The sequence below is a fragment of the Gymnoscopelus braueri genome (genome assembly GCF_963280865.1).
Source record: "Gymnoscopelus braueri genome assembly, chromosome: 7".
NCBI classification, from domain to species: domain Eukaryota; kingdom Metazoa; phylum Chordata; class Actinopteri; order Myctophiformes; family Myctophidae; genus Gymnoscopelus; species Gymnoscopelus braueri.
In genome coordinates this window covers 43,152,514-43,167,521 of record NC_137608.1, presented here as the reverse complement: position 1 = coordinate 43,167,521, position 15,008 = coordinate 43,152,514, and the positions used below count along the sequence as shown (strand labels likewise).

Genomic DNA, 15,008 nt, shown 5'->3' with positions numbered 1-15,008 from the left:
CAATTCTTTGATTGGTTAATTCTTTGATTCTTTGATCCCTTGATAACCTGATTTAGCCTCTTATCCATTTTTGCACCAGATAATCTGATTATAATATATTACAAACTACACTGAGATGGAAATCTGCAAGTATTATGCTCCCCTCTCTTGTTGTTAAAATTATTAGTTTTCCCTCTAAGCTGTGTTTTTATTTTGAGCTGGGATTTCTCTCTGAGCCTCTAGAACATGGGCCAACTCTGCAGTTGGATGATTTTCAATTAAATCCACAGAAGCACACGTTAATTGTCCACGGGGCCATGATCCCAGTTTTCAGAGGGCTCCTTCCCTCATGAGAAATACCAGAAAACACAAGGTCTGAGAACACAAGCTCCTGCTTGGTCCTTTTTAGCCTCAAACTCCTCCCTGGATCACATGTGAGAAGGGGAAAAGTTCAGGCAATAGTATGTCCTAAAAAACTCAGTATTTTACCAACCACGGATCGGGTGAGCTCTCTGAATGGAAGTTGGCATTTGGTCTGGCTAGATTGGTAAGATTCTGTTTCTGTTATTTATTTTTACTCCACTGAAGGCTATTCGGTCAGTATTTATTAGTGATTTACAGCATCTAAACATTTTCAACTTTTGCTGTTCGTATAGTTTTGATATGTGGATTCACATTTTGATGGAGGTGAGAATATAATGTGCTGCATCTGAGGCCCTATCACATGGATGCGATTTGCTCCATGGAATAGGGATACATACAATCAACCTAGATTGTATGTATTATGTAAACAAATATATACTTTATATATGCTGTTTATATTGTATAAAGGTACTTAAGTTGAGGGAAACGGAGAGAGAAAGTTTCTTATCCAACGTACGGAAAGTTAGTTACAGGTTCTTTGTCATGGTGTATGTGTCAAGTTACTACATCTCTCCCATGGCTGCTTCTGCTGAATGTATAGAACCCAATACCTTTAATCATGCGCTTGGGACATGAATCTAGATTTGATCGAGGCATCCCATTTCCCTTCACTGCTGTGGTAATGGAATTTGAGTCGCATGACTCTAGACAATCCCATGAATATGACAAAACAACCACAAATTAAGATGGCATTCATAGTAAACAAACATATTTCTTGAAACCCCCCTCTTTGCCCATGAGGCAAGTGGGGGGGGGGGGAGAAAAAAAAGACAAACCATTTATTTGGCACCAAAAAGGATTTGCCATGCCTTCGTTAGGGTGTACGTCTCCCCGGTTGTACAGAACTGCAGAAGTGCAATGATCTGAGTTGTGTCACGCAGAGTTGAGCTGTCTGCAGACGGCCCGGATAGTCAATAAAAGGAGGTCTGTCTGCCAAACAGCCAGTGTTTTTTTGCTCATGTAGTTGGAGGGAGCTGCAGAAAGGCATTTGACCGCTCATGTGGAAACCAGCCCCAGTCATGTGCTAGTCTCTGTGATCAGCTTCTAATGATTGGGGAGTTATGACGGCCCACTAAGCCTCGATGTTGCCCGTGACCCGCTCGACTGAGAATGTCAACTATGTGCTTCGTGAAAGGAGCCATTTCACCTTATGGTTTTCCCTCCAGGGCTTTCAATGGTATATACAGTTACTGCTCTCTTACAGAGGTAGGTTAAGAGGGTATTTGTGCCGTGGACTTGTGTTCTACAGGGCAAGCTGAGCACTGAGCTGCACAATGGCCGAAGAAGAAGGGGGCTATGACTATCTGATAAAGCTCCTGGCATTGGGGGACTCCGGGGTGGGAAAGACCACCTTTCTCTTCAGGTACACGGACAACAAGTTCAACCGCAAGTTCACCACCACGGTGGGGATCGACTTCAGGGAAAAGAGAGTGGTGAGTGTGTGGAATCGGCACCCTTCACTTTGACATCTGAACTCCCCTGTGTAGAAGCACTTATATGCATACAAGCTTGTTAGGTCTACTGTTTTTTAAATGTTTTATCTTGTTTGACAAATTTTGAAAGCTTTACCATAATGACATGTCTAAAATAGGGACACCAGGTTGAAAGTGCTTAAACGATTTGAATTTAAAGAAAGAAATATTATAAACTTTTTTTTCCTGTCTCTTTTTTTCCCTCCTTTTTTTCTATTCCTCTCCTTTCCTATTGGACGCCCTCGGGCCCCCATTGTGAAAATGTTTGCCCTAATTCGGGCTACGCAACAGTACAGTTCATACTGTGCTCCAAGAGAAAATATAGTTTTTCCCTTTGGACCTGATCCTGCCATTCAGGGGCTTTTTGTGTCTGTATGTATGTTCCAATTCATCTATGGACATTCATATTGTGTTGGTTAACGGTTTGGTGGTTTGCATCCTCAGAACTACACGGGTACAGGTGCTGATGGCATCACAGAGAAGAATTTCAAAATCCACCTTCAGCTGTGGGACACTGCAGGACAAGAGAGGTATTAACATCTCTACACATACAGAAGTTTAGGCACACACGGTGTGGCTTTACAATGATGTATGAATATTACATAAAAGTAGACTTTATGAAATCAAGTTATTAGGCCTGGGGTTCATTTTGGGGTGTATAATTGTTGTGTATTTCCAATTCAGATTCCGAAGTCTCACCACAGCTTTCTTCAGAGATGCCATGGGATTTCTGTTGATGTTTGACTTGACCAATCAGCAAAGCTTCCTAAACGTCAGGAACTGGATGAGTAAAGTATCAGCCGTATTTCTTTTGTGCGCCGTTTTTTTTTAACCCACACACAGATGTAAAGGGTGTTCAATAGTGTTGATTTATGAAAAAAAAAAAAATAATGCTGAAAAAATTCTACCCGACAGCGACAAAATACTTTGTTGTATGACAAATGGCAAAAAAAAAACGGATCTACAAGCTCACAACGTGATGCAATGCAGCTTGTTTTGAGATTATAGATCTATACAAATTTGAAAATACATTTTCACTTATGAACTGCCCAAAATAGGGATTAAAATATGTTGAAAGTGGTTAAAATGTCAAATATAAAATCTCCTGTTGACTGGCACATCAGGCTACCTGAAAGGTGAATGTACAGTAAGAGCTTTCACCATGGCTTGTTGGTTGATATTTGGAGGCCTGCCCGATACACATTCACATCTGTACCGTTCACTTACTTAACCACTTTCAACCCGGCTATTTAAAAAAATGGGGCTTAAGTGGTTAATATAAGCTAATTGCCTGTGTGGGTTCAGGTCAGCTGCAGGCCAATGCGTACTGTGACAGTCCAGATATAGTCCTGGTGGGCACCAAGGCAGACCTCCGAGACCTGAGGGATGTTCATGCCAAACAAGCCAAAGACATGGCAGACCGATATGGGTAAGTGAGCCACATAGCTACTCTAAGTTACTTCATGTTAGGGCTTTCACGACTAGAGATTTTTACAGGTCGACTAATTTGACCCAGTGGTAGTCGACTAGTCGACTAGTCGAAATTTCCTTTTTTTTAATTTTTTTTTTTATTATATCTTTTTTTAGGGTGGGCATTGTTTTAATGCCATCCTACTTCTATATTACTATTATTATTATCCTCCTGCCCTTATTTTTGGCGTTTTAAGGGAAGCGCTTCTGGCACAGCAGCACAGCACCACAGCAGCGTCTCCAAGGATCCCCATTGCCCAATAATAGGCTTTTATTGGGCATACTTTTGTACAAAATAAAGTCAGGAGGATAATAATAATAGTAAGATGGGCCATTACTATGGCATTAAAACAAATAATAAAAACTATTCGACTAGTACCAACAAGGTCGACTAGTGGTTATACTACTCGACTAGTCGACTAGTTGGTGAAAGCCCTACTTCATGTTTATATTCAGGGGAAAAATAGATTTGCCGTCAGCTGAGCTGCTGTAAACAAATGGCTATACTCTTTAATACCTACTTCATCATGCGGCAGTGTCACTCACCGAAACATTTGAAAGTTCAAATGTTCAAGTTCAAATGTTCAGTGAGCGACACCGTCGCATGAAGAAGTAGGTATTAAAGTACATAGATGACAGAAACAGGTTGGCTTTTGTCCTACTTTTCTTCCACCACTAACTAGTTCACCAGAAAATGGGTGAGTCATCACCCCACTCTCCTAATAGACTCTAGCTTTTTTAGGGAATGTTATTTTGACCTATCTGTATGGTTGTGTCTGTTAACCCATAAGATCTGAGGCCGATTCTACAAATGTCTTCTAAATCAGTTTTCTGAAAATATTTCACGATTTTTTTAAAATAGCAGATCTACAAGCTCATAGCGCGGCATGAAGTGACGTGCTATGAGCTTGTATATCTGCTATTTTTGAATAACCAAAGTATAATGGTTATAAAGTGGTTCAAATCTAAAATGACACTTTCTCGGTTTTAATGGGTTAATACAGATATATACAGTATAACTGACACAACCGCGGTGGTTGGAGGTGGTCTTCCTGCTCTTCTATTGAGATTTTGAGCCTGTCGTGTAGGTCTATTACTGGTTGACAAGAGACTCAAATCGAAGTAACTGGCCTGGAAATAACTGGCCTTCCCAAACGATGAAATAACTGGCCTTCCCAAAAAGATGGCTCATCTTCATGCCCACAATGCGTCACATTGTTAGCTTGTAGACCTGATGTTTTTGCATGACATTGTCGAATGACTAAGTATAAATTATGGCTTAGGTGGATAATATGCTTCATTATATGGTCTGCATTCCTAGTTAAAGGTTATGTAAGTGATATTTCTTGTTAAAATGTGTGTTTAAAATATGTCTTACAGTATATACAACTCTATATTCAGAGTTTGTTCAATAACAGGTGTCTCCCAGTCACTCCATCTCTTTAACAGAAAAAACATGTTCAGGTTGGGATACCAATTGTATCCAATTAGCATAGAGAACTCATACAGGATACAGGGTAAAAGTGGAATTCAATTGGAAGTGAAAAGAAAAAAAACAACAACAAAAAAACAGAAAAAACGAGGAGACAAAATTGGAGCTGGAACACTGTAAAATTGAAGCTGATAAAGGGTCTTTGTGGGGATTCAATTTATATGCTAGCCTGAAAATGTATTTTCTTTTTACTGAAGAGCTGTTACTGAGCAAACTCTCAAAACACACAATGATTATCGGAGCATAGAATGAGTTCTTTTTACAAAAAAAACTAAAAAGAAATGCCAAACACTTTTACATTGTGTCTTCAGGATCCCCTACTTTGAGACAAGCTCTGCCACAGGCGTTGAAGTGGAGAAGGCAGTGACCACCCTGCTGGACTTGGTGATGAAGAGGATGGAGCAGACATTGGAGAGAGGGCCTGGCTCTCAGCTCAATGGCAGCCCGAACACCAGCAGCAAGATGGAGGAGGCCCCCTCCCAGAGGAAATGTTGCTGACATGTGAATTATGCTGGAACCAGTGGTGGAAAAAGTACTATTTTTTTTTTACTTAAGTAAAAGTATCTGTACTGCAATGCAGAATTACTCTGTTACAAGTAAAAGTCCGGCATTAAAAATGTACTTGAGTAAAAAAACAAAAGTATTGGTATCAAAATGTACTTAAAGTACCATAAGTAGAAAGTACTCATTGTGCATATCAAATGTATAAAAGGTCTAAAACTCTTTTGAAAATAGCAGATCTACAAGCTCACAATGCACCGCATTGTAGAGCTTGTAGATCGGCTATTTTCAAATGGCCGAAATGTATATAGGCCTGAAGTGGTTAATGTATGTTTTGTAATAATAATCAAAAAAGTAAGTAAGTAAAAGTACAATATTTGCCTCTGAGATGTAGTGGAGTAGAAGTAAAAGTATTGTATTGAAAATTGGAAATACTCAAGTAAAGTAAAAATTCCTCAAAAAGTGCACTTAAGTACAGTACTTGAGTAAATCTACTTAGTTACTTTCCACCACTGGCTGGAACCAGCAATCCTATGCCTTCATCAAGGAAAGCTAAATGAACTGCAGAAGTAGTTTAGGAATATCTTATGTTGCTTATGTTTACGTTACTTTTGTATTTGCTGCACTGTAGCGCTAGTTATTCACACGCTGTGTCGTGTCCTTTGACCAACATATTCAAAGTAATGTCTTGAAAGAGCAATAGAGTGCCACAGTAGAATGCTTTTTTTCCCCTTCTTTATAATGTAAATAGTCACTGAAAATACATGGGTGATCCTGTTGTACGTGGGAACTTAAAGCTGCAATCTGTGACTTTTATGTCCTACCCAGGAGTCTCCCGCATGACACCAAATTCTTGCCGCTCATCCAAGAGGCAATCCCTGCTTGTTCCGGGGAGATATTGGCCTTATGAGCTTCAGGCAGTACTACTTGTCAACCAGTAGGTGTCCTATGTGACACTGTGGTCGACATTTCTTAATGGAAGTGTAGGGAGACCACCTCCAACCACTGTAGATTTACTAGTTATATTGTATTAACATGCAATATCTTTACGATACAGATTGATTCAAAGTTGGAATTCATTCAAATAAGTTTCAGATTGCAGTTTTAATATGGCAGCAACTGGTTATGAAAAAAGTTAATTACAGTCACTAATGAGATCAGAGAAAAATACTGTTTTTATTTGACACATTGAGGCATTGATGGAAGGAATATGCAGGCACATACGTACGTATATTTATCATGAAGTATAATTGAAAAACATTTAACACATGGTTACATTTCTTACATGAATGGTCATTCTCCTTACAATAACCAAGATACATGGTTTATGAGTTCATATGACACGTGTACTGCTAAGCTTTAATATGGATTATGGGAGACAGTTGCCATGCAAATTTAAGAAAGATAAAAGTAAGAATGTTAGAAAGTCCATGGAGTAAATGCTGTCAGTTCATGTGAGTAAAGTCATTAGTTTGAACAATGCAAGTGTGCAATGCACAGAAGCTCTTCTGTCCGTTGAAATACAACTGTTGTCCTGAAGAGCGAGGGTCTGGGATTCTGTTCTCGTATTATCTTTGACAGTGAACACTAAAGAAAGAAGTCATTTTGAGGGGAAGAATAGTTCATATAGGAGCTGGTGTGTTTGCTGAAGAGTAAAACATCAAAGTATTGATTAGGATGACATTCATAAGAGTCACAAAACAACACGTCTGCAACAGAACGTGGAATGAAACCAAGAAAACCAAAGTCCTTAATGACACCACATAGTAGGTAATTCCCATTTTGTGCCACGACAATTCTGACATCATACATCAATTAAAATAAATTGGCAATACCACTTCCTCTACAACTGAATTCCGATTGCTGTACAGTATCCTAAAATCCCAAATCACAGCACATTCAGGTAATGGTACATTTTTTCACTTGGACGGGTGCTCTTTGGTGTACTTACAGAACATTCTATAGGTGTGATTAAAAGGAATCACTCTACATATCCATGGCACTAACTAGGTGGCCTAAGATTCAACTACGTAAACCCAGACCTCAGATTTGTGATATAGCTTTCCAATGACGACTGCACAATAAAAGGAGCCATGAGTTACTTTCTGAAATGCCAACGGCGCCCAGTAAGACAGAGGAACTTATGTGAGACGAATAACAAAGAATGCACATATGTCTACCACGTTGAGAGCTGAACTTACAAAAGGCATGCCAACCCCAGTGCATGGAGAGACCTCTTCTTCACACCATGCGAGTTCAACCTCCATACAAGTCTTCAGAGTTTTAACCACATTAACCCTGGCGTCCATATTTTGGCCAAACATTACCAAAACAAATTCAATATTTCCCCCCAATCTTTTAAATTTTGTTTCTAACATTGTCAATAATGGCAAAAAAAATAGCAGATGTGCAAGCTCACAAAGTGTCACATTGAGTTGACATTGCTACACGTTGTGAGCTTCTAGATCTGCTATTTCCGCTTTTTGTCGGACGACAAAGTATGTATAGGGCTTAAAGGGGCATGGAACCCTAGGCTGATTTTGTAGTTTGTTTTCCACTTCAGGTTAAAGACTACAGCAGATTAAAAACATGGCAGACTAGTAAGCAACACCGCTTCAGCTAATTTGATTTGGGTGTGCTCAGATCCAGGGTTGTGCCACTGGTCAATGCTTGTACATTTTGCACACCTAAATAAATTAAAAAAAGAAAGAATTGTTGCATCTGTGTTGCTTACATCATGGTGTACAATACGGTCAGCCTTATTGTTACCCTGTTGTAGTTTTCTTTTCTTTTTTTAGCTTAACTGGAACAAAAACTACAAAATCAGCCGAGGGTTTCATCCCCCCTTAAGTGGTTAACAACACAAGCATGTGCCACGAGTCACGAGGTCTTCATGTGGCTTCTAGTGTTTTTGGCCCTGTCATTCTTAATCACCAGTCCACCATTCCAGCTGTAAGGTCAGCTTGGCATGATAGGTCTGTCATGGAGCCTGATGTTTGAGAAGTCAAGGTAATCTACAGATATAAAAATAAAGCTTGTTCTTTATTCGTCAGAAAGGTAAAATGAGAAATAGAGGTTTGGTCCCATGTGAAATATAGAAGTCAGACTTTTTGCTTTGAAACATCTGCCATATAAAGTCGTTGGCAATATTCTAAGGAATATACCATCCCATATATAAACAATAGCAAATAAATATATATATATGTTTTTTACCCTCAAAAGGTTGTACAAAACTAGCCTTAAACATTTCATAGTGCCTCTCACATGCAATGACGTTCAAATATTGTATCATGCTCGTTAAACAAGGTGGCAGGAATCTTCAAACATCTTATTCCTCTGTTTTATGTCACAAATATTGGAAGTAATATGGTTTTGAAAAATGTATAACCTTTCCAAAAAACAAAACAAAACAAAAACAGAACAGAAAACAACAAAAACTTGGCTGCTAATGAATTTAAATTCAGCTTGTGGTTCGATAAGAATCTAACAGTGGCAGAATATGAGATTAATAGAAGACATATATCCTAATTAGTTTTTCAATGCAGTTGGGAAAACCCCAAAATATAGGTAAAATGTGTTTCCTGATAATTCTTGTAAAGATCTTTCACAGGTCTTATAATATCAGAACCCAGTATACCCCCTTTTTCTGAATTATAATAACCCTGTTCTGACTCGTAAATAATGTTAGCCTATGGCTTACCACTGGAATGTTTATTCTCATTCCAAGATTTAAAGAATTCCACCCAAAAATTGTGTTGGACAGTCATATTGTCTCAGGACAATAAAAGGCATAGACTTGTGGGGTATTGTGACAATATTGTAAACACATAACGTTCAGAGCCATGCCCACTGCCTGTCACCTCCAGAATAGAAAGGACTGGAAAATAGCGTTTGCACCTCTGCAGAGGCCTCGAATTTGATTAGCAAAAAACACTGATCGATCTCCCTCCCTGAGATTAGGCAGTGATCAAAGTTTAAAGAATCAGAACAGCCTCGGAAAAGGCATTATGATAGCATTATGCCTTAATCAATACCAAGTTCTCTTTCAAAACAGAGTTGGGGGAAATGTGGTTACTTCCTCAAATGAGTCCCTTGTGGACCCTGACTGGAATAAATGACGTTTGCTTGAATAACGGTAATTTGCCACAGCAGCCATGCAAGAGAGAGACGGGAAGCAAGTGAACAGCAAGTAGAACTGTCAGTATTCAATTCATCTTTACCAAAGGAGTAACAAATGCAGCCGTGGTTATAATTCACATAACGGCGACCACATCTCCTTAAGCCTGATTTATACTTGGTTGCACACCGGTGTCCCCAAAAACAGCCTATTTTCGGTGTGCGACATCCGCATGCAACCAGGGACAGTATAACTCAGGCCTTGGTGTGAATAACCCGCTTCGTCGGCCTGAGAACCTGGATGTGTCATGAGTAACATGAGCGTGCGCTTCTAGAATGCGGGTGCCGTGAAATGCCTTTAATGCTGGTCATGCACTGGCGTGTCTGCGTCACAAACGAAAAGCATGAGCGAAATGTATCTGGGTCATGGTCTCTGGAGTTGTCAGTCTGATGGCCGCTGCCCTCAGGATGTCCTCCTAGGCACAGTGTGACAGGCTGAGTTTGGTCACACCATCTCCGTGCATCTTGTAGAGCAGCTTGAACTCACTGGGCAGCTGGTGGGTCTCCTGCCACTTGGTGGTGAATTTGGTTCCTTTCTTGTCGTAGTAGTGGTAGGGCAGCTCCTTGCCCGTGTTGGGGTCCCAGCCGAAGGGCCAAAAGCCGTACAGGTGGATTTCCTCGCACATGGCGGACGCCAGAGTGTACATCAGGATTCCAGTGCTGAGTCGCTTAGGAGACAGGTTTTTCGTTTTCCAGTACCTGTAAGCAAATGGAAACGATTCACAAATCGGATACCAACTCTGTGCATGACAATGTGAAGCAAAATAATAGGTATTTTGACTTGAGCGTTGTATAAAAAAAAGACTTAATGGTGGGTTGTACCCACAGGAACAAGTTCAAGTAAAATGACCCTTTTAAAAGCAGATGTTTTGAAGGTAATGATTTTAGAGGGTGTTTACGTGATATATTTTTTTGGGTTAAAAGGTTAAAGCTCTACAGTATATTCCGATAGCAATCATTGCTATAGAGTGTTTGTTCAGGGGACAGGGGACTCCCCATTTCTCCAGCTCTTTAGTAAAAAGAAGAGGAGAAAAAAAACTTTTATCCAATAAGAAAAGACAACACCACAAAGATAATTTATTAGCTTCAATGTTATTGTGTTCCAGTTCCAGTTGTCTGCTAATTCTTTGTTTAATCACTTCCAATTTGACTTGTTAATACTGTATCCTGTATAAGTTCTCTCTCCTGATTGGATGAAATTGGTATATCCTGAACTGAAAATGTATTTTCTGTTATCTAAAGAGCTGGAGAGACAGGGAGACGCCTGTTACTGAACAGACGCTCTATAGCAATGGTTTGCTACCGGAATATAGAGCTATTTAACACTTAACATAAAATAGCACTTACACCCCCTTGCTACTGCGGGTGGCCAACCCCAAGGACATTCTCCCTCATACTTACTTGTTGACATCCTGCATGATGTTGCCTGGCCAGGCCAACTCGATCTTCAGCTGCCCCTTGTGCTCCACGAAGAAATCCACCAGCGTTCTGGTTACTGTGGCCGAGGTGTGCAGGAAGAAGGCAGGGATCCACAGGATAGCTCCCTCCAGCTTCTTCAGGTTGAGGAAAAAGTTGTTCCTGTCCTGGATTGTCAGCAGGTTGTTGTAGTACCTAAAACAAAAGATACCAGGTGCTCACGGTTATGAGGTAGTAAGCTCCAGTCCAGTGACTGCAAGTCACTCTGGACTCACAAAGTGAATTTTGTAGACCGATGTTTCTCAACCAGCGGTCCACGATAGTCCACGGCATAATACAGGTGGTCCATGGGAAAATGTTTAAAATATATATTGTACCTTTGTTGAATGTATCAGAAATATGTTTAATCATTATTTCAAGTCCATCAAAACAAAATAAAAAAGAATGGAGCGGGGGAAAAAAGATTGAAATAAAATATTGACTGTTAATGACTTGATATACTTGGTTGCATGCAGTGTCACGTACCGAAATGAACTGATCTATAAGCTCACAAGGTGTTATAAATCCAGCTTTAAGATCATTCATTCATAAATGAAATAAAATAGAAATGACTGATATATTCTTATATATTAAATATATACATATTGTTGTGGGGTGGAGTGGCCCTTAAGCATTGTTTGAAATATGTCCAGAGCTCACAAAATGGTTGAGAACCACAGTTGGGGCATAAAGTTACATTAAAATAACCACAACGGCAGCTGATTTCCACCTGCGTGCATCTTCCTTAGAGCATGGCGAGGAAGCAGGTTGTAGGCCTGGGCCGTAGTGTGACGGTTCCAGGCACCCTAGGCTGCAATGCCTGACAGCGTGTCGCGGGTTCGACTCCCGTGCCTGGCGACCTTTGCTGCGTGTCACCCCCCCCCCCCCCCCCATCTCTCTCCCCCATTTCCTGTCAGCCTACTTTCCGTATCCATCTCTAAATAAAGGCATAAAAATAATCTTTAGAAAGCAGGTTGTAGTAGTAGCTACCTCTCCAGGATGCTGGGGTTAAAGGTGGTCATGTTGGTCTTCCTGCCGACGTCTTTATGGTAGACCTCCGTCGGGGCAAAGTTACAGCGGAAGACGAAGTCGGCCTGGTCGATCTCTTGGCCACAGTGGCTGCCGGTGAGAATGCCACTGTTGCCCACCACGGCGCACACGTTGTAGTGCTTGTTGCGGATGGGCGACGTGTCCGGAAGCAGGGACTTGAAGTTGTTGCTGATGGAGAAGACGTACTTGTGGCTCGAGTAGTCGAAGTGCATCAGCTGGCCCACACGTACGGCATTCTTGGTGAGAGAGAAGTTGTTGGCAATGTTGATGTAGTTGAAGATTTCCTTCCTGAAAGACAGTCAACAGGATGCTGTGCTGCAGAAAACCGTCTCCATCATAGACTCATACATTCAGTTAATGATCCCCCCCCCCCCTCCCTCTTACATATTTTAACCTTGTATGACAAATACCCAAATAAGCCGATCTACAAGCTCACAACGTGTCGCATCACAATGTGTTTTGAGCTTGTAGATCTGCTATTTTGAAACTTTTTTTTTATGTCAGTGTGCTCCAATGATGTTACATGTGCGAGTTAGTTATGATTTTGTGCAACATGTTTAAAATGTTGGTCTTCCTCCAATCATGCCCCACCCTGTAATCTTTGGCATTACACCCAAAAGGGACCCAGACCCCAGGTTGGGCAACACTGCACTCAGTGTTACAAATGTTTTGAGACTGTAAACGGAATGGAAAAAAGTAATGGGAAATGGAAGAAGATGCCAACAGGAGAATTACCTTTGCTGATAAAAAGCAGTCCTGTTGAACTTCCATCTCGACGGCTTCCCTGACAGTTCTTCATTTAGGGCATTGGTTAATGGAATGAAGGATGGGTCCAGGAAATTCATGGCGAACTGAGACCTGGAAATATATTATTATTAATATTTCATAGATCACATTCAATAACTAAGGTACAATGGTGGAAAATGTACTCAGGACGAGCAATATCACAATGCAGAAATACTCTGTTACGTCTGTATTCAAAATGTTACTTGAGTAAAAGTACAGAAGTAATTGGCATCAAAATGACACCATTTCCATTTCACAATAATGTTATTATTATTTCACTGCAGCTGGTAAAGGTGTGGCTCATTTGAATTACTTTATGTGCTGCCTGGAGGCTTAATACATCATAATGTATTAGTTAATGTGTATTTTGTATCAACAGCCTAAATCTGCAAATTAACTAGTATCTAGAGGTGTGAAATATTTGCAGTGGAGTAAAATGTAAAACATTTGCCTCTGAGACTTAGATAGGAGTATATAAATAGTATGAAAACATTGAAATACTCAAGTAAAGTGAATGCACCTACTCAAGTAGCCTACAGTACTTGAGCAAATGCACTTAGGTACTTTCCACCACTGACGATGATATAATATGAGAGTAAAATTTAGGTCACGAGTCTCACGACTGTGCACAGCCACAGAAGCAAACACAGTCTCATCAGTACCACGGACAGCTCCTCTATTTGATTGAAAGCTTCACAAGAAGCTCGTATTACACAATGACCACGTTTGTGTAATTAATTCAAGAAAGCCGACTCAAGGCAGTCTATTCAACACGTAGGCCCCAAAACTGAACCAGAAAACGATGTTGATGCATGCCTGTATTTGGATACAGCCTAGGATAGGTGGGCACTATAGGGACATCTGGGCACCTCGATGTAAAATTGGCTATTTTGTCCAAAAATGATAAAATAATTAGATATTCGGAAAAATGGTCTTAAGTAATGTAAAGTATGATGTGAACATACCCGGTAAATCATTATCAGACTTAATTTCATCCTTCAACTTCTTGTTTATGCCCCACAATGACTGGATGTACAGGTTGTGTAGCAATTTTATAGCAATTGTAGAATTATTAGACCTTAATTGTCGAATGTTTAAGTATGTTATAACCATGTATACTTTACTTAAGACCATTTTTCAAATATTTTAGTTTTTTAACATTTTGGACAAAATAGCCAATTTTACATCGAGGCGCCCACCTATCCTGTTACCCTGTATTTTAGGCTTGAGACTGATCAATACAACAACACACACTAGGCCAGAGACCCCTGCTGCTGCAGCGTGCATATAAGACCCAAATGTGGCACGTTTATGAAATATATGGGCCTCCCCGATCATGCAATTACAATCAACACAACAATTCTAGTGAATACTCACCGAAACCCCGCATGGAACATAATCCTCGGTCCTCCCATGTCATATTTGTTGGCCGAGAAGACGCTGTCCTTTTTCAACGACACATAACTGATCAGAGACAGAATGAGCAGAGCGACGCTCAGAATAACCAGCCCCAAGGCGTTCGCTATACGGACCATGTTGTCGGAGCGTTTTCATTCCCCCTAGCAGCCTACACACACACACACACACACACACACACACACACACACACACACACACACACACACACACACACACTCACGCTCACACACGCAAGCCACGCACACACACTCACACAGCGATATGCGCGCCTATCTTTTCATTGCCCGGGTGCAGAGGAGCGTTTGTCTGGTTGTTTACAAAAGATGATGATGCTGATCGCAGATTTCATATTGTGCGATGGCGTAAAATGGACGGCAGCAGGTGCCTGTGCAGCGCTGCGGTTGGGAATGGGATGGTGGTCGCGTAGCGATGCTGCTGCTGCTGTTCCGTCCAAGGCATTCCCCCTCCTGCCCATCCCCTCACCGACTGACTGACTGACTGACTGACTGACGGCGTGCACGGCGGACTGACTGCAATTCCAGAGGTGTGAAGTAACCAAGTACATTTACTCAAGTACTGTACTTATGGGTACAATTTTGAGGTATTTCTACTTTACTTGAGTATTTCAGATTTTCAGTCATTTTACTTCTACGCCACTACATCTCAGAGACAACTAGAAAAAGTGCTCCTCGGAGCACAGGTCTCCGCCAGGTAAGGTAGGCTATAAGATTGTGGGCCAGCAATGTTCGGTATTCGCCAATCAGGATGGAATATGAAACATCGGA

At 40.8% G+C, this 15,008-nt stretch overlaps 2 protein-coding genes across 2 annotated transcripts; one reads left to right on the top strand and one right to left on the bottom strand.

Moving 5' to 3' along the window:
- Nucleotides 1-94: 94 nt before the first annotated feature.
- LOC308088095 (ras-related protein Rab-27B-like) lies at nt 95-5,527 on the top strand. Its single transcript, XM_080432446.1, has 6 exons — nt 95-526; nt 1,652-1,835; nt 2,319-2,404; nt 2,559-2,662; nt 3,180-3,303; nt 5,148-5,527. Exons 2-6 carry the CDS (start codon nt 1,677-1,679, stop codon nt 5,332-5,334), a joined length of 660 nt encoding a protein of 219 aa, XP_080288572.1. The 5' UTR covers nt 95-526; nt 1,652-1,676; the 3' UTR covers nt 5,335-5,527.
- Nucleotides 5,528-9,929: 4,402 nt separating this feature from the next.
- On the bottom strand, nt 9,930-14,339 carry LOC308088314 (alpha-N-acetylneuraminate alpha-2,8-sialyltransferase ST8SIA3-like; the record flags this gene model as incomplete). Its single annotated transcript, XM_080432718.1, has 5 exons — nt 9,930-10,212; nt 10,915-11,124; nt 11,959-12,306; nt 12,754-12,876; nt 14,182-14,339. The coding sequence occupies 5 exons, from the start codon at nt 14,337-14,339 to the stop codon at nt 9,930-9,932; spliced, it is 1,122 nt and encodes a 373-aa protein (XP_080288844.1).
- Nucleotides 14,340-15,008: the final 669 nt, after the last annotated feature.